Here is an 18703-nt window from a genome sequence, read left to right as displayed (position 1 = left end):
TTATGGACGGATCATAAACAACACATAGGCTTTACAACGTTTACAACATTGTGTGTGTGTGTGTGTGTGTGTGTGTGTGTGTGTGTGTGTGTGTGTGTGTGTGTTGGCTGTTACGGCTTGCAGACACAAAGGCTGTTTGTGCACCAACATTGTAAAGATTAGACTCATATACAGTATATAGTTTACACACACACTTGCGTGGATATTGCCTCCAGTTTAGTTGATGTTATTATTCTCATTTTTAATTAACACGCAGAAATGAACGGGTCTCCAACCAGCCTTTTTTTTTTTTTTTTTTTTTTTTTTTTTTTTTTGCAAAGTCTTAAACAGAGAAGCGCTACACTTTCTCAATAAGCAGCATCAAGTCCTCTATTTACGAGTAACAATGTTTACATGGTTTGCGCATGCCTCGAGTCACTTCGTCATTTGAAGACGTTATTTCGTCGTAGCTCTTTGTGTGTTAAATCTGTCGGAGGGGAATGCTTACTGAAGAATTAAAACAGACTAAATAGAAGTTTCTTGATAGGAAATATTTCTAATTTATTGTATATAAAGTGAGTAACCTCGTCTTTCTTATTGGAATGAGTTCAATATGCTGAATATTGTTTTGTCTTATTGGAACATGGCATCTTAATGTAATATAGATGACTCTTTCTTTTTGTCTGTCATGTTCATTAGATTCTGTTTTCCATGTTGTTGTGCCGACTGTCTGAATGATCTGTTCTGATGTCAGTCCGATGAGGTCTTTGTGTCTATGATTTGTTTAATAGTGAACAGTAATGATTTGGACCGAAACGTCGCTCAGTCCTGAGACGGAGAGGACGACAAGTTAGATTGAAATGAAGCAATGCTTCTCTATAAATTATCATTTCTATTTGAAGTATTGACTCTGTTACGTCCTACCCTTTCTCTGACTTCCTATCCCAGTATTTACTCTCCTGACTGGAGGAACAAAGTTTCTGGAGTGTTTGCTGTTGATAAATATGGACCAGTCATTTTATTTTCCCTCCGCTTTTTTAATGAGACAAATCTAAGCCATGTGGCCACAGTAAAGGCTTGATTAACGAGCAGCCAAACTCCAGTAACTCTGATCCTCTCCTCCATGTGAAATGTTCCAGTCCCTTCTTGTATGTTTTCCTCTCTTCTCTGTGTTGTTGTCTCTTGTTTCTTTGTGCGATGGCACTGCTGATGCTGGATTCCTATTAAAGAGACTTTACAGTACGACCATGCTTCATCTCATTGCATTGCTGCTCCCGACTGTTAATTAAACACACGGCTATTTATCTTTTTTGTTTGTGGGAGAGCAGTTTTAATTTAGATTTAGAAATGAAATCACTCAATTCTATAATTTCTGCTATATTTTTTGCTGTCCTCTGGTGTGAATGAGGCTGTAGTGGGAAAGTTCAGAGACAGCAACTCAGCTCTCCTTTCGGTTTCTTCTTCTCGTCCTTCTGCAGATTGAATCTGGTCTCTGTGGGAAGACAGAAAGAGACAGAGGTTGGGGGGCCTGGGGGAGAAAGAAAGAAGCGGATGAGCCAGCATGTGTTTAAAATATGTGTCTCTGCAGTTGTACACTAAAGCTTAAAGGACAGGGGCGTCTGTTTGGCTGCAACACCAAAAGACTGTCATAAACCCATAAACACCCCCTCCCCGCGCGCGCGCGCACACACACACACACACACACACACACACACACACACACACACACACACACACACACACACACACAGATGATGAGTGCATTCATTAGAGGCGTCGTCATCCGTCCATTAGTAGCTTGTGAAGCCGCTGCGGTTCCTGTGTTTGTCTCTGCAGCAAATGACTGTTAGACACAGACTCTGATGGGGGCTGCATGATTTCTATTTCCTCTCTTGCCTCTCACAAGATGCAGAAACAGTAAAAGTACGGCTCGGAGTTGAAGAAGTAGAAGTCGTGAAAGTTGCCATTTGGCGCTGCGAGAGAACTGTAACAGAGGCAGAGGAAGCTCCAGTGACTTATTCTGATCATTGGAACAGCTGAGGTAGCATCATTTGCAAAGTCGGATTATTTGAAGATCAGCAATTGTTGTGCTTGCAGGCAGGATTTTAAAGGCCATGGGTCCAAATTCCCCCGGTGCAACTCCACCTGGCTGAGAAATGCTTTTGACTAGCCACAATTTTTATGTTTTCACCTCTTCAAATACATTTTCTGAAAGCTTTGTCTGTCTCATTTTCATTTTACACTTATTTTTCTATTCCAAGATATAGAATTCCCAAATCAGCCTAAAACGGACAGCGAGTGTCAATTCCAGAAAGATGTGTCCTCAGTGTTCTCAGTAGGAGCTCCCGCCCTGTGTGTAGAGATGGAAAGCTTTCATGTAGCCGCCATAGATCTACAAATTAAATTCACCAATATCAGTGCAGCAGAAATCAAGGAAGCAATATGAGTTGCAGGAGTTGTGGGACTAATGGAGTAGCAACACAGGCAAGAGCAGCAATTGTCTCATTTAAGCATTTATAAGCACCGTATAAACACCCTTTAATTCACAATATTAAAGTACTTTACCAAACATCTCTAACCGATAAACATATATGTATCCAATTAAGTACTCACAATGTGTTATGTAGTGATAATGAAAGGATTACACTCACATGCTCCTCATTCAGGAGTGACCTTAAAACTGTTCAGAATGTGTCTAAACAAAAATCATTGTGTTACAACCATAATTGTAATACCAGGTACTCACAAAGTGTTTATTCAGTTATGAATGCTACTATGTAATAAGAGCAGTTATAATTCCCAACAAATACATGAATAAACATTAAAAATGTCTTTGTTTTCTGTTTACAAATGATTCACAGGTGAAAATATAAAGGAGGAGTTGTAGCTGTTGACAAAAAAAAAAAGAAAATCCGATCATGATGATTGAACATGATAGTGTTTTTTAAAGTGTAGCAAATGTTTATCTATTGCTTAATGATAAATGGGGTGTTGAAATAAGGTGTTACTATGATCTTAGTCATTGCATGTGTTGTATTAGCAGTGTTAGTAATAACAAACAGTCCTGACAGTGAGAGCAGTCCCGGTGGAAAGAGGAAGAAACGTGATGTGAACAAAGTCTCCGCACAGCCTCTCCGCTTCACCCCGCACTGCTGGGCCCAACCAATGAGGCCTCAGGATTTAAGCAGCTTTAGGCTCGGGCCCCAACAAAGCAATCCCATAAACCATCTGTGGACTCGACGGCGGATGATTGTGATACTTCTCTGAGGTCTAGCAGGGTCGGAGCTTCATTAAATCCAGAAGCTCTGCACTCTGCTGCAGGCCTCCCTCCAGCCTCAGCTGCACTGTCCCAGGGAAGGACAGCAACTGCAAGCTGCTTCACCCACCTATGTGTGTGTGTGTGTGTGTGTGTGTGTGTGTGTGTGTGTGTGTTTGTGAGAGTGTGAGATGGGGGGCGCGGGGGGTGCTTTGACACATGGCACAGTAAATCTAAGAGAATACAGCAAGCAGAAGCCTCACACCACTACACACATTCACATCAGGTTAATACAAGGATGACTTTCAGTTATGGAGGCACAGAAACACCAGGGAGACACGGTGGTCACATCCAAAGGAAAGGGCAGGAGAGGAGCAGCAACTGTTTTTATGGGTGAAGAGAGAGGTAGCAGTAATTCTACAAACAGAAACAGTATGCTGAGCTAAGAAGTGGCTGCAGTTAAAGGACCAAGGAAACCATTTCAGAGCAGTGCAAACCAGTGTCTTTTAAATGCATTCACTGGGAGAGATTACTTAGATTAGTACGTAACTGTGAGCAGACACAACATGGGTGATGAATTCTTGTCATATTCATGCATACAAACAACCCAAAGTACTTTCACAACAGCAGAAAAGTGCCTCCCCTGTTTCCTCCAGCTCTGGAATGAGGTTGGAGGTTGCTGCTTAGCCCTGTCTGGTTGACCTCTGTAAAACAGTACGATCTGGATCTGGATCTGGGCACGAACAGAAACCTGGATCAGCAGAAAAATAATAAAAGCCATGCAGTGTGCATCTCACTGGTTTGGAGTCAGTTGTTGGAGGTGGCCATGTTGCTGAAATTGTCACCCAAACACCAACACACAGCCCATTGCATTGCACCCTGCAACTCTCATCTCCCGTTCTCCGCAATATATCCCAACTGTGAGGCAATGGAGAGATCTAGATTGGCTCATTGTGCAGTGATTTAGCTGTGCAGCTAAAGTAGGTGTAGGCCTCATCATTTCAGTGATATTTTCTGAAACTAAATGGGCTGCATAAGACAAACCACGTGCTGCTGCTGGCAAAATTCATTTTTCAACCCAGGCGAACATGTCCAATCCAATATGTCTTCACTTTATCCTCTCATATTAAGACAGAGTCTTCAGATAATAACCGGCTTCACTGACACACTCTGGGTGGATGTTAGAGCGCAGCAGGCCCAGAGCAGCTCTCCCCTGTCCCCCACACTGAATGAGCTGTTTTACACAGCACAGCTTCTATAATTCATCAAGCAGCAGAGAATATCATTCATATTCATAAATTCTCTCTAAGAGAGTTATGGTCCCGCTGATAGAGACGGCTGTATGGATCCGATCACATCAGCCATTCTGGACTCATTAACAGTTGGACTGCAAGCCAAATGCTGCTGGCTGCTCTGCACATGTTACAGCTGCCTCTGACTGGGCAGAGAAAAATAATAATAACATCAAATATACTACTAATAAAAGTATGTGCACATGCTACAGCTGCCTCTGACTGTGCAGAGAAAAAAAAAATTAAACAAGTATAAGACCAAATACAAGCAGCGGGGGGTGTTAACATGGCCACATTTTAACAGCGTTAATATTAAAAAAAAAAAAAAAAAAAAAAAAAAGGTGACGACAATGATAATAAATAAATAAATAAATAAATAAATAAATAAATAAATAATAGTAACAGGACATACAGAAAAAAATAATGTTAATGATAATATAGTAATAATAATAATATCATGAAATACAGAGAGAAAACAGCATGCTCATGTTAGATTTCCCTCAGACTACGCAGAAAATATTGAGATTAAATGAATAAAAATAATAATAATAATACACTATAATAATAATAAATAAACAACATCTGAAATATGTATTTCAGACATTTTGGACTTAACTAAATGTACACTTACTAGCTTTTGGTGGAGGTCTGAGAGAGGCTGTGAGTCGTGGTTTAAAGCTCTCCAATAAGTTTTTGTTTTTGTCAAACACCTTTTTTCCTAAATACTCAAACACAAATACATGAACGCTTAGAATAAATTGAGAATAAATTAACACTATGCGTGGACAAGGTTTAAAATGTATTATTATTATGATTATTATTTTTTTTTATATATTGACAGACAAAATAAAAAAGTACAATTGAAAAGCGCCTCACTGAAAAACAGCAATTAAGAATAAAGATGAAAATGTCACCATATCGCATATAATAATAATAATAATAATAATAATAATAATAATAATAATAATAATAATAATAATAATAATAATAATAATAACGCGGCTTGTTGCTGACGGACGCTGAATATAATAGTCAGAAAAATACAAAGCAAAGCAAAAAGTAGCCAATTACAAACATTCTGTCGTCCCAAAAGTTTGAAGTGAAGATTCCAACTTGTTGCAGACGGTCTCATATTATCTGTTTGCGGGCCGCGCAGTTGGCCCCTGTTGGCCCATTCCTTCGAAAGCGGTGGAGGCAGCGGCTCATACGCAGCCCAACGCTCCGTTTCTTCCAAACGATTCACATCAATCTGCATTCGCAGTAGTTGCGTTTCAAAGCCGCAAATCTCCGACCAGTTTGATTTCTTGCTGGGAGTCGCCCGGTGGAGCTTCACGGGAAAGATGAGGCTTCCTGCATTTATTTCTTCTGTAATTGTAAAACCACAAGTGGACTCCGCCGGTCAGAACGGGCCGTCGGGGTTTGTTTCATTTGTTTTATTTTACTTTGCTTAGGGAAAAAAAAATCAGATAGTATTTCTCCCTTTGGGCCAATAAAGCTCCAGCAGCTTTCTCTCCTCCTCCTCCTCCTCTTCTTCTTTCTCACGTCAGTTGTTATGCACACTTCCTATTTTCAAACACGGAAACAAACAGCACGAGAGGAGCAGGATGTGCTGCACGCACCGGGGGTCTCGAGCTCACGGGTAAAAAAAAAAAAAAAAAAAAAGCAGGAGGGGGTGATGAGGGATGCGGGAGCGGATGCGTGCGGGTTGGAAGAAGCAGCCGCCGACTGTCGTAAAAACAGCAAAGAGGAAGACGGAAAAGAAGAGAGGAGCGAAAGAGGATTCAATGCGGTGCGGCGCAATAAAAGAATATGACGGCAATAAAAGTTTATAGCGTATAAATTTCTGAAGGTTAAGAACTAAACGGCTGTAAAGCAAACACGCCGAAAGAAAGAGAAGGGTGGCGAGGAAAGACACACACAGAGAGGAAATATTAGAGGCAAAGTTTCAAATCCCCTCGCCTGATGCTTGATTTGGAGCTTTGAATGGGACTGACAGGCTCAGGGAGAGCAAATATTAGCGAAGGCTTCTTCTGGTGTCAGACTTTGACCTGACGGAGGCAGTGGCGTCATGGAACGGCCTGGAACATGCAGGGAAATCTGTTAGTGGGATTCTCCTCCTCTGAGTTTGTACTACTTTGTGTTGTAACAGCATGGAAAGGAAGATGAGAACTCCTTCCTCCTCCTCCCCCCCTTCCTCCTCCTCCTCCTCTTTTCAGCTTTTGGAGTTTTATGGTTTTGTAGCCGTTTGGCTCAATTGGGGTTTTTTTGCAGCCTGGTTGCGTGTGTGTGTGTGTGTGTGTGTGTGTGTGTGTGTGTGTGTGTGTGTGTGTGTGTGTTGTCTCCCATTCGACCTCCCTTTGTCTGACTCAGATGCATCCTTACAGCTGGGGCTGTATAACCCCCCCCTCAAAAAAAAAAAAAAAAAAAAAAAAACACCCAGACAGCAGACCCCGGCAGACAGGGTGTGCTGTGACCGGCTCCCATACTTCTTTTCCGGACTGGAGTGCACAGCGGGGGGCATGGGGGCGGGGGGCAGAGAAATGTCTACGTGATGTTGAACCTTCTGTGGAAACAGAGGAACCTACAGAGGCTTTTTGTGACCTCCAGGGCGTCTGACTGCAGGGTTTAGTGGGTTAAAGCGGGATTACATTAGTTGTCATTAATAATATTTTTCTAAATCTCTTTCACTGTTGGGGCTCATATTTCCACAGGGGTGAAACAGAGGATCTGAGCTGCACTCTCTTCAGATAATGGTAACAACCGCTTTTACAGTCTGTTTACAGCCTGTAATTTAGCAACTTACACACACACACACACACACACACACACACACACACACACACACACACACACACACCAGGTCCCTCAAACATAAAAGCAACGATCATCTGCGGTAGTAAAACGGTGTTGTCTGAACTGGACTTCACTGACACCGAGGAGGAAAATACGCGCAGTTACAATTATTACTTCATCTCGCCTCGCTTATTCACACCGTTTTCTTTCTTTCTTTCGTTCTTTGTTTCTTTATTTATTTTTGCAGTTATGCGGTTTATAACAGCAGCGAATCATGACTCACGTTTCGAAACATTCCGAAACATGCAAACAAAAAATAAATAAATAAAGAGTATTTTGTATATATATATATAATTATTTAAAGCATATAAACGTTAATATAGCAACTGAATATAGTTTAAAACAAAAAAAAAACAAACAAACAAACAAAAAAGGAGACAGTTCACACTGCAGTAAACACATCTGGCCAGAACTACTAACTGTTTAGATTTTCCCAGAATTATCAGCTTGGCTCAGTTCTCTTCATCCTTAATTTTGTGCTGTTAGATTCATTTTTATTAAGGCGCGCTTGAGAGGAAATACGCAGAAAGGGATATGTGTCTTTTGCGATTAGTTTGACGTTCAATATTTGGTGGTTTGAAAGGTGACAGTACAGTTCAGACCTGGCCATCGGAATAAAATGTGTACAGTTTAAAACTCGTGAAATCATCGGGGTTATTTTTTCCTTTATGTTTCCAGTCAGATGTTTTCATGCGACAGCTCTATCTGCCTTCACTTTCTTTTCTTTTTTTTTCCTGCCTCGAATCCCAAATCAACTATCACATCTGGCCTCCAATTAGAACAGGCAGTTTTATTTTAAAGCAGCTTATTTAGCTTCAAGTGCGCTGTTAATACAACCATAAAGCTGCATTACAGGCCGGCGCCGCCCGCGTGGCCTTACTGCAACCGACCGCTTGATGGAGCTCTTGCTCCATCGATTAAACAGGCCTCGCCTGAGGCTCTGCTTGCCTGCATGGACAACACGTACACGCATGGGCTCCATGAAAGGGGTGAAACTTGCCGTATTCCTCTTTTTGATGTATTTAAAAAGGGGCATTTTTAAGAAGAAGTGAAGTCATTTGGCCGCCTTTTGACTTAGCATTAGAACATCCTGACATTTGAAACACTTTCACGTCATTTTCACAGCGTACAGGGGATGAAGAGGAAGGGTTGAGGCCTTGGAAAATAACCCATATAGGCGCAGGATACTTAGAGGCTGGCAGGAAATGTTTATTTTTCTTGGTGCAAAATTCACACCAAGGACGCTCACACCTTGTCCATTTTCTGCTTAATATGCAGGCGTGTGTAGGTGCGGGACTGTGTGCGGGGTACAAGTGCTTATGAAACATACTTCCTCTGTGTTTACATACAGCACATAAAGGACAGACAGATATCTTTGTGAGCACTGCTACAATGACTAAATCCTTCTTCTCCAGTGTTAAGAGGCTTTAATAAGCGTAGATTTCACGCAGTGGATGAGGCATACACAGCCGAGGGCTCAAATCCGCTTCAAAATGTTTCTTTCTGTTCCAAATGTACTGCAGCTATTGTAGACACAGTTGATTATGGCCTCTCTAACGTTCATTGAGGCCACTTGTTTTGTCTAAGTGTGTGTGTTCTTCAGCTTTCACGGTGCTCTAATTTAGTGGCCTGGCCTGGACTGTGGGGTTGCGTGGACATTTGTTCAGGCGCGTGGAAGCTGGTCAGAAAATGTGACTTTTTTTTTTTTTTTTTTTGCTCTCCACATTCACATCTCACTGTGCACACAACAGATCTCTGAAGCTTTATTGGAAGTGTAAAACACGGCGGGATGAAGATTCAATAAGATCATATTCTTGGTAATAAATTGGAAGAATGCTGCGGCAATTACTCCTCAGAAAGCTGGATTACCACAACACAGTTTTATTCAGCCGAGTGCTGGCAACATTCGGGCCTCTTATGTCAGGGCTGCATCATCTAAATAAATTAAATTCGGGTAATGACATTTTTATTTGACTGATGTGGGCGCGCAACGGCCGCAAAGACAGTCCATGCTGGAAAGAAGATGATAGTTCCAAAACAAAACAATATTGCCAGTATCAAAAGAGGAAACTTGGGTTTTGCACAGGCTGGTGTACCTGCAGAATCCTTCATCACCTATTGCTCATGCTGATTGATCGCATGTAGAGTGCACATGCTCTCGGAAATGGAGTCTTAATCAAAGCAGAAGTAACTCCACAGTTCAACCTTTTCCGCCACTTTGGGCCATCTTACTTTTTACGACCCCCGGCTGTTCTAACTTAACCTTTCCACTAGTTATCCCTCGTTAGAAAAGCTCCTCTTCTACCTCACCTTACACTCCGGCAGGAAGGACCGCGGCCGTACGGAAACCAGGGCGAAAATGACAATTAAACACCGGACCAGGATGAGGCATTTACGGCCTCCGGTCGTTCAATGTGCCCGTCGTAAAAAGCCCTTTTTTGTTTCTCTGCTGCAAGGACGTAAACAAGCAAACACTGCCCCTCCGCTTTATGGAGCTTTATAGTTTGTTAAAGCGTTTACAGCCACTTTCTCCTAGTCTATTACCCTCCCCAGCCCTCCTTACATGTTTATGGAGATCATATTTATAAAAGTATACGATGATCAGAAAGCATGCGTCCAGGGCCCCGAAGCTCGTCTATTTCCTGATCAGCAGCAGTAGTCAGACTGGAATGGGAGACAGGAAAGGCTCCTACAACTGGTTTTAAAACCTCAATTACATTTATAGGCTCGTACTTGTTAAAACCAATACCAATTAGGAGGCACTGCCGCTCATCTCTCTCTCCTCAGTCTGTGTTAACCTCTCTCGTCCAAGCTCCGTGACATTTTCGGGCCTCATTCACTTCGCTCCCATGCAGCCGCGTTCTCTCCTTCAAGGATTCATGGGGAGAAATGAGAAAGAGCAATTAATGAGAGATGCTCTCAACGATGCAAAACCCCGCCACCACCACTATCAGCACCCAACCTCAATCTCAGCTTTAAAGTAAAGAAAAAAAAAAAAAATCCATATGCGTGTGAGTTTGTGCGTGTGTGTTTGCATGTGGGTGCGCGCGCGCATGTGCGTGCATTTGATCAGATGCAAAGCGGCAGAATTCTCATTAACACCCCCCCCCCCCCCCCTTTTTTTTTTTCTTGCTTGATGCTGCACCTATTCTGGAGCACCCCCGCCTCCTCTTCTTCTCCTCCTCTCTTTCTTCATTCTCTCACTCCCTTTGCATTATCACAGGCGCGCGGAGCTCCTGGAGCCTACGCCGAGAGACTATCATCTCGCTTTACAGGCGCGTGCGGGTACAGGAGAAAAAAAAAAAAAATAGAAAAGTGTCATAGACTCTGTGTGTTTGTATGTGTGTGTGTGTGAGAGTGCGAGCTCGTGCACGTGGGTCTATGCGCGTGGAAAAGCCAATGGGATGAAGAGCTGATAATAGATGCAAATTATCCCTGAAACCGACACACACATACACACACACACACACACACACCGGGGCCGAGAGAGAGAGTGCGCGCGAGTGAGAGCCAGAGAGAGAGAGAGAGAGAGAGAGAGAGAGAGAGAGAGAGAGAGAGAGAGAGAAGGGGAGGGAGAAAAAATATGAAACAACTCATTTGCAGAGGAGTAAATCACGGAAAACCCGTTTGAGAGCGCGACAGGGCTCCCGCTTACAGCGCTAACACCGGAATTGTGATGCGCACGAGCCCTTCCTCCTCTACTTCTCCCTCTTCTTCTCCTTCCTCCTCTGTTTCTTCTTTGTCGCTGGAGATTTTATGGAATCGGTGTGATTGTTGTTATTGTTGTTGTGGTGGTTGTGGCTGTTACTGCTCTGGCTGGCTGCCGTTACCGTTACTCACACCGCTCGTCTGTTGTGGCCGTGAGGGGAAACACCACAACAACGGTCACCGACACCGGCGGCAGACCTGCCTCACTCTGTCTCTCCCTCCCCTCCGTCTCTCTGTGCGTGTCGGTGTTTCTCTGCCTCATACCGCACGACAGAAGCAGAAAAAAAGAAAACACAACTGAAAGCCGCCGGTCGCTTCCTTCAGTCCCACTCTGACTGTGCCGAGCCGAACACAAACTGAAACAACAATAAACAACACTTCAAAGATGAGTTCATATTTCGTCAACTCGCTCTTCTCTAAATATAAAAGCGGGGATTCGTTACGTCCGAACTACTACGAGTGCGGCTTCGCGCAGGACCTGGCCGGCAGCCGGCCCACCGTGGTGTACGGCCCCGGCTCCGGCGCCACCTTCCAGCACGCTCCGCAGATCCAGGATTTCTACCACCACAGCGCCTCCACGCTGCCCAGCAACCCGTACCAGCAGAGCCCCTGCGCGGTAACATGCCACGGCGAGCCGGGCAACTTCTACGGATACGACGCCCTGCAGCGGCAGACGCTTTTCGGGGCCCAGGACGCGGATCTGGTCCAGTACAGCGACTGTAAGCTGGGAGGCGCGCCGGGGCTCAGCGGCGAGGACGCGGAGGGAACCGAGCAGAGCCCCTCACCGACGCAGCTGTTCCCCTGGATGAGGCCGCAAGGTGAGGAAACGGAGACTGGCTACAGTTTTCTAGTTATCTTGTGCCTTGTTCAAAACATATCGTCCGCCCTTCCCAGAAGGTGAGTGTCCATGGTAGGAGCAAAGCTGCTGCTCCTCCAGGAGGAGAAGACAGCAAATGTAGAGACAAGGAGGAGGAAACAGTGGAAGAAAGTTGGAAAAGTGGGTTTAAAAGCAGCGGTTTATGCAGGGCAATCAGGGCTTCCTGCGTTCAAAGCGGGAGACAAAAGCACGTTTATGGTTTTATTGGCAGCACCAAAACTTGTGAATGACTTTAGGGTTTAATTGCCCCGGTCATATACTGAGAGAAAGGACGAGGGCAGCCGGGAAAGAAGCTCAGAGAGGGAGAAAGGAAAGCAGTCAAAAATAAGGGAGAGATGGTAGAGGGGGGCCAGAGGAGAGAGAACTGAACCTCAGAGACCTCTTCATAAGACGCCCCCCACCCCCCACCCCCTAAAAAAAAAAAAAAGCTGGAAAAAAACTGAAATACCTCTGTTTAGAGCAGATGGGAAAGAGTTGTTGGAGGTTGTTTGCAGTCACACAGACTCATTTTAGACGTTCAACTCTGACCCGGGTTTAACTTTTACTGCTTTTTTCCCCCTTTAACTGCCTTGCCTGTGGTCTCCGGGATTATTTGGCTACACGGTGGCCAGTTCCCCATAGGGTTAAAGCTGGCGGGCGCATGTGTGTGTATGTGGGTATAGATGATAAAAGGAAAAGCGAGTATTTTTCCTCGGATTTAGCCCTTTCACAGCTTGTGTGATCTCTTCGCTCGCAGGCCTGTCTGATCCCCTGACTCAAAGACCAAAATCATCCACTAATCTCCGGGTTGATCAAATGTAAGGGGGTTGCTTTTGTGCCTCGCGCGCGCCTGTGTGTGTGTGTGTGTGTGTGTGTGTGTGTGTGTGTGTGTGTGTGTGTGTGTGTGTGTGTGTGTGTGTGAACACTTCGTGGTCTGTGTGTGTTTGTGGCACACAGGCTGTGAATATGGATCAATGTAAATCTTAAAAGAATGTGATGTGTGTTTCTTGAAAAATATTTACATTACATGGAAGGCGAGTTTAGAATTGATTGCTTAAACCAACATCACGAAAAGAGTGATGATGCAAGAAGGCATTTTTGAGTTAGAGAGACACACACTCAGAGGTGGAGAGTGTGAATGGATTGACATGTATAGTAACCCATTTTGTTTGAGCACATAATTCTTGTGCCGTTGTGCGTGCGTGCGTGTGTGTGTGTGTGTGTGTGTGTGTGTGTGTGTGTGTGTGTGTGTGTGAGAGAGAGAGAGAGAGAGAGAGAGAGAGAGAGAGAGAGAGAGAGAGAGGGTGTGTGTGTGTGTGTTGCTTCTGTTCTCGGTTGTATTTTTAACAGTGGGACTGCAGACGGGTTATAACCTGTGCAGGACTTTTGTGGCTTCATGATTATGATCATAAAATAGAAAAATAACAAACAACAACAACCTCGAGCTGCTCTCTCCTCATCCTTATAGGTCTTATAGATTTCAACCACCTGCCACAGATCGCGCTAATAATTGTGGCTGATTCACATTTACGCACGGTTTAATAAGACTATGAACACTTTTCCTGCAGTGTTAATGCCTCCCAGCAGTGTGTGAGTTGCTGCTTGTGTATCTGTATTAAAGGTTTCCCGTTTGTGTAAACTGTAAATTGTCATAATTTACATCTTTAAAGCTTCTGTTATATTTTCCTAGCCCGTGTCTGGCCCTGCTCCCCTGTGTGCATAACGGCTTTCCAAACCATTCCCAGCTTTAAATACGACCGGCCACACTCAGGCGCGGGCCTGAAAACCACTTCTTAAGAGCTTTAGTCATTCTTTACCAGCGATGGCAGTGATTAGTCCGATGATTAATAGTTTTCAAACAGTATACTTGGGCTTAGCGGCGTGCCGGCCCGAGTGCAGGCAGCTCTGATCATCCGGGGGCCGAAACGTCGAGTCAAAACAGGAAACCAGGCGTGTCAAGCCGCGCAGCTCTGCGCCGCCAAAGTCCGAGAATTCTTTGCACGAATACAGTTACAGCCCGTGCGCGATTTGATGGGATGTTATCGTTGCTCGGTGTGAGGATTTACTAGTTACAATAACACATTTTGTGGGGGAAACGGGAGCGCAGCGGCGGAGGGGCTTATCCTCCCTGTTTACTTCGGAAATCCCCCTTTAACGAGAGGGGGCAGCCTACATTTCATAATTTGTCTTGTAAAGAGGGATATCGCCTCCTCCACACCTCTCCACCTTTTATATTATACCCCCATCAACTACTTACGGAATATGTCTTGAAATACTCGTCGAGCCCCAAAGCTGGATCTTAAATATCGGAGTTTGATTCTGAACTCGTGAATAGGAGCCAGCCGTTTTACGACTTTTCCCACTGTGGCTGCAAACCTTGATCAATCATTTCTCTGTAAGACTTGAAAATGAAAAAAAAGAAAGTAAAATCTGATTAGGTCGAAGAATGAATTTATGTCGAAACGGTTTTAGTGTCTTTTGCCTCGGCTCTCATTGGCATCTGTTGTCGAGTGGAAACCTCGTTTCTCCCTCCTCCAAAATGTCAACTGCCAACTTCCAGGCATTTGTTTAGGGTTTATTTAATTGGCTTGGTAAAGGTTTCATATGTAATGGGTCTTCAAAATGTTTCATAATCCCAAGGCTTGTATCATTTTCTCAGGCCGTTAAAGAGCATGTAGCCCTTCATCTGACGCGAAAACAGGAAAATGCCAAATAAATGCTCAAATTTAAAGATTTATGCTAAACATAAATAAAGGGGGGGAAGGGGGTTGATCCATTTAATCTGTTTCCATACACTTTGTGCAGTGCACTGACGCAGCCGGGGTTGGAGGTGTAATTCCCCATGCATGCTGCTCCGTCAAAAACCGTTCGGATCAAAGCGTCCGCGCTGTCATTTTATCCAGGAAAGTGTTTCTCATTTCCCTTAATTCATGGCTGACGACAGCAGTGAATGTGGCGCCCACTTCCCTTTAGTCCCTACAGCACGAAGTCACGGCGCCAGTCCTGTGACAGATAACACATACAAGACATTTACATCACTTACAAGTTCATGCATTTCCAGAAAGACTCGCCTGTCTTCTTCTTCTGCCTGTTCCACCACAAACAGCACCTCTGTGCACATGCAAGGCACCGCACTTTCTTAATAGTAAGCATCCTGCTGGACTTTGGTTGGTGGTGGATATGTAATGGATATTGAAGATATTTTTCAACAGTAACCTGCAGGCTTTATAACCTGATCGGAGTTGATGGACTATATAAGACTTCTATGAGATTAGAGCAGTAGATGCGCTTCCATCAATGTCATTGTCCTCTTCCTCAATGTAATCCAGAAACTTTATTGATCTGGAAGGAGGGTGTGTGCGCGCGCGCGCGTGTGTGTGTGTGTGTGGACGGGGATGATGGTGGGGTATCTGCTCAGACCAGATAGCTCCCAAGAAAATGTTAAGTCTAGTTAAGTCTAAAGAAGTCTATGAAGATATATATGACTGAGAATTAACTAAGACTTTTCTCTAATATTTCTTCAAATCAAGAAAAATATTTGAAATCTGCCAATTGTCTGCAGGCGGTGCTGTGTTCCCTTCACTGTTCGTTGTCGGGTTATGAACTATAATTTACCAGTTACCAACCATGCTGAAACTGAATTTCCCTTCAGATCACACATTAAGAAACAGCAGTTCTTACTTTAAAGCTTTACGAGCACTGGCATATTTTGTCCATGGCGCAGAGCTCCTTTTTATGATACAAATGGAAGACAAACAGTTTTATGGAAATATAATCACTTACACAAATGTCCTGTGTGTGTAAAGTGTCGGGACTTTGCTGCCAGGCTCTCGCGATTAACTGTGTCAGTTTTATTTGCCCACTTTATGCTGAAATAACGTGTAGTTTTTTATTAGGAGCGCTTTAGAGGAAGTGTCACGTGTAGGCTAAATCTTTTTTAATATTAACAAATTTTAGAAATGTGTATATGTGTTCAGTATTGCCACTCAGGTTGGAAAATGGCGCTATTTTAAGCATATATGATTGTAGTATCACCGGGTTTGATGGGATAAGCGTGTTGCAAATATTTGAAACAAGAAGTTTTGCAAGGGCATCATCTGTTTGTCTTCTCTTGGTTCATAAAATGCAGCCGAATGATACTATCTCACAGGTTATTAATTGGAAAAAAAGCCGTGCGCCTTTTCTTCCATGCTTGTCCCGCGTGGGTGCAGAAATATCTGACCTTTATTAAGTATTTATGAATTCTATATTGCGTCTGTGTGGCGGGTTCTCTGCCTGCGCCGCTTTCATAGCAGCGAAACAAAGAAACAGCAGAGTAAATGATTACCTGTTGGTGCAGAAATAATGTGCCTTTATCTTCACTTGTCATCCTTTGCACCATTTTTAATTAAAAGTCTTTATTCGTCATTACAGGCTGCTCTTTAATCTCTGATCTTTGCTGTGCGGCATCCTTCTTCCTTTTAAAAGAGTTTACGATGTATTTATAACATCAAATATTCATGTGCACTTCTGTAAGTGCTCGGTAGATGAGCCTGTGTTATATAAGAGTTTTCTTTTTTTTTTCTGCAGTTGGTGCGGTGTCGTCTAGTGTGTGTGTGTGTGTGTGTGTGTGTGTCTGTGGCCATGTATTACTCATGTTGTGGGGACAAAGACCTGTTTACACAGTCATATTGTGGGGACTGGCCTTACTTGTGGGGACAAAATACAGGTCCCCACAATTTAAATCATTATATTTTAGGGTGAAGACTGAGGATAGGGTTACAGTTCAGGTAAGGTTAGGGTAGGTATAGGGTTAGGAATAGGCAAATAGTGGTTAGGGTTAGGGTAAGGATAAGTCTCCAGGTGATGAAAACATCACGTGTGTGCGTGTGTGTGTGTGTGTGTGTGTGTGTGTGTGTGTGTGTGTGTGTGTGTGTGTGTATGACAGGAAGAGAGAGAGAGCGCGCGCGATGCGATCATCCCTTTGGAACTCCTACATTAACACGCATATCTCCATGCGTGTGTATTTGGGATCACCGCGTTCTGGCAGCTACAGAGGCAAAAGTTGAACATATGAACTCAAAGAAAGAGGAATTTAATTTATTGGTCTTGTGTGTGATCAGACTCCAACCACATCTTTACCTCCACCGCCTTACCAGAACCGAACCAAGGAGCTTTAAAGTTTCCAATGAGAAATGATCTTATCACTTGTGTCTCAGTGTTTTTCCTCACCATGTTGTCGTCGTGTCAGAAAAGGCTCTTTAAATAACAATCCTTCTTAGAACAGAAATATTTGAATAGCCTGCAGCCTTTTTAACCAGTTTGGTTTTCATGTAAGGGCCAAATATGAAGGGCTAATGACAAAGTTAAGATGCATTGCCTCTAACAATGTCCTCCCCTCTCCTCCCCTCTTCCCCCTCCCCCTCAGTAGCTGCGGGCAGGAGGCGAGGCCGGCAGACCTACAGCCGCTACCAGACCCTGGAGCTGGAGAAGGAGTTCCTGTTCAACCCCTACCTGACCCGGAAACGCCGCATCGAGGTGTCGCACGCGCTCGCGCTGACGGAGCGGCAGGTGAAGATCTGGTTCCAGAACCGGAGGATGAAGTGGAAGAAGGAGAACAACAAGGACAAGTTCCCCAGCAGCAAGACCGAGCAGGAAGCCGTGGAGAGGGAGAGGAGGGAGAAGGAGCTGCGGGATGGCGGCGGAAGCGGAGGTGGAGGTGGAGGAGGAGGTGCAGAGGGTGGCGGTGGAGGTGGCGCAGGAGGAGGGGGAGGAGGAGGAAGCTCGGTGGCGTCCACGGCGGGATCACAGGCCCCCGTGAGTGAGGATTGTTACGAGAAAACCCACAAGCAAATGTAGGGAGAAAAGCAGTGAAATTAGGAGGGAGAGGGGAGAGCTGGGGGAAGAGGAGGCTGTAAATGTTGGACAGGATGGGGTGAGGGTGGGTGGGGGTGGGGGCTGTTTTTGTCTTAACTGAGGCCATTGGACTGCCCCGCTGTCTCCACGATTCAATCGATGGAGGAACTTGAGTCTCAGAATGGGACTGGACGGACAGGACCGACTGTCTGCTGACTGTACAGACCGCGGGGAGGAAAAAAAAAAAAGACGCAATGAAGCAAGAAAGCGAACTTTAAAACAAAAAATTGACGAGGGCGGGGGAGGGTCACACCAAGTCAAACAAACAAACATAGTCTACTCTAGTGTTTAAAACAAAGAAAAAAGAAAGAAAAATGATAGCTTCCTTTCTTTGTGGAACAATTATTGTGGAAACATTTCTATATTGTTAGAAGTTTATCATTAACAATTTTATCTTTGGCAGCTGTATAGTTTTTAAGTTAAAAATGATGATGGTGCACTTTTTACTGTACTTCTCACTTCTATGTTGTTGTTGTTGTTATGGCAATGATTGATGATGAAGATGAAGATGATGATGATGATGATGACGATGACGTAGCAATTAATGAAATTTCCAACAACATGAAACTGCCTATTTATGCCGTTTTAGTAGGTCGGGTCTCTTTTTTACACACTCTAATTGTCGTTTCGCGTTTTAGTTCGTTTTTTGATCGATGGTGTTTGTTTTATGTTGTCTTCCTTTTCTCTTTTTGGGTAAAAAGCATGCGCACAGTGCAGATTAAAAAAGAGAACATTCATAAAAATAAAAACGAGGAAAAAAAAAAGGAATAAAAATGTTGCGTTCTGCATTTAATGTGAAGCCCTGTTGTGAGTCAATGATGGCTATGAGAGCTGATTTCATTGTGCTGTTGAACTTCACTCAGT

General features: G+C 43.9%; 1 protein-coding gene across 3 annotated transcripts; it reads left to right on the top strand.

Annotated features, from left to right (window-relative positions):
- Nucleotides 1–11473: 11473 nt before the first annotated feature.
- On the top strand, nucleotides 11474–17782 carry hoxb8a (homeobox B8a). 3 transcript variants are annotated; one of them, XM_076752319.1, is made up of 3 exons: nucleotides 11474–11906; nucleotides 17352–17636; nucleotides 17676–17782. In XM_076752319.1, exons 1-3 carry the CDS (start codon nucleotides 11474–11476, stop codon nucleotides 17780–17782), a joined length of 825 nt encoding a protein of 274 aa, XP_076608434.1. The 3 variants fall into 3 exon arrangements, with proteins under 3 accessions (XP_076608434.1, XP_076608433.1, XP_076608432.1); XM_076752318.1 differs by having other exon boundaries at nucleotides 17352–17654; nucleotides 17688–17782; XM_076752317.1 differs by having other exon boundaries at nucleotides 17352–17782.
- Nucleotides 17783–18703: the final 921 nt, after the last annotated feature.

The sequence above is a fragment of the Chaetodon auriga genome, chromosome 16 (genome assembly GCF_051107435.1).
Source record: "Chaetodon auriga isolate fChaAug3 chromosome 16, fChaAug3.hap1, whole genome shotgun sequence".
NCBI lineage: Eukaryota > Metazoa > Chordata > Actinopteri > Chaetodontiformes > Chaetodontidae > Chaetodon > Chaetodon auriga.
Note: the sequence above shows the minus strand (reverse complement) of the source record. Positions and strands in the feature narration are given on the sequence as shown.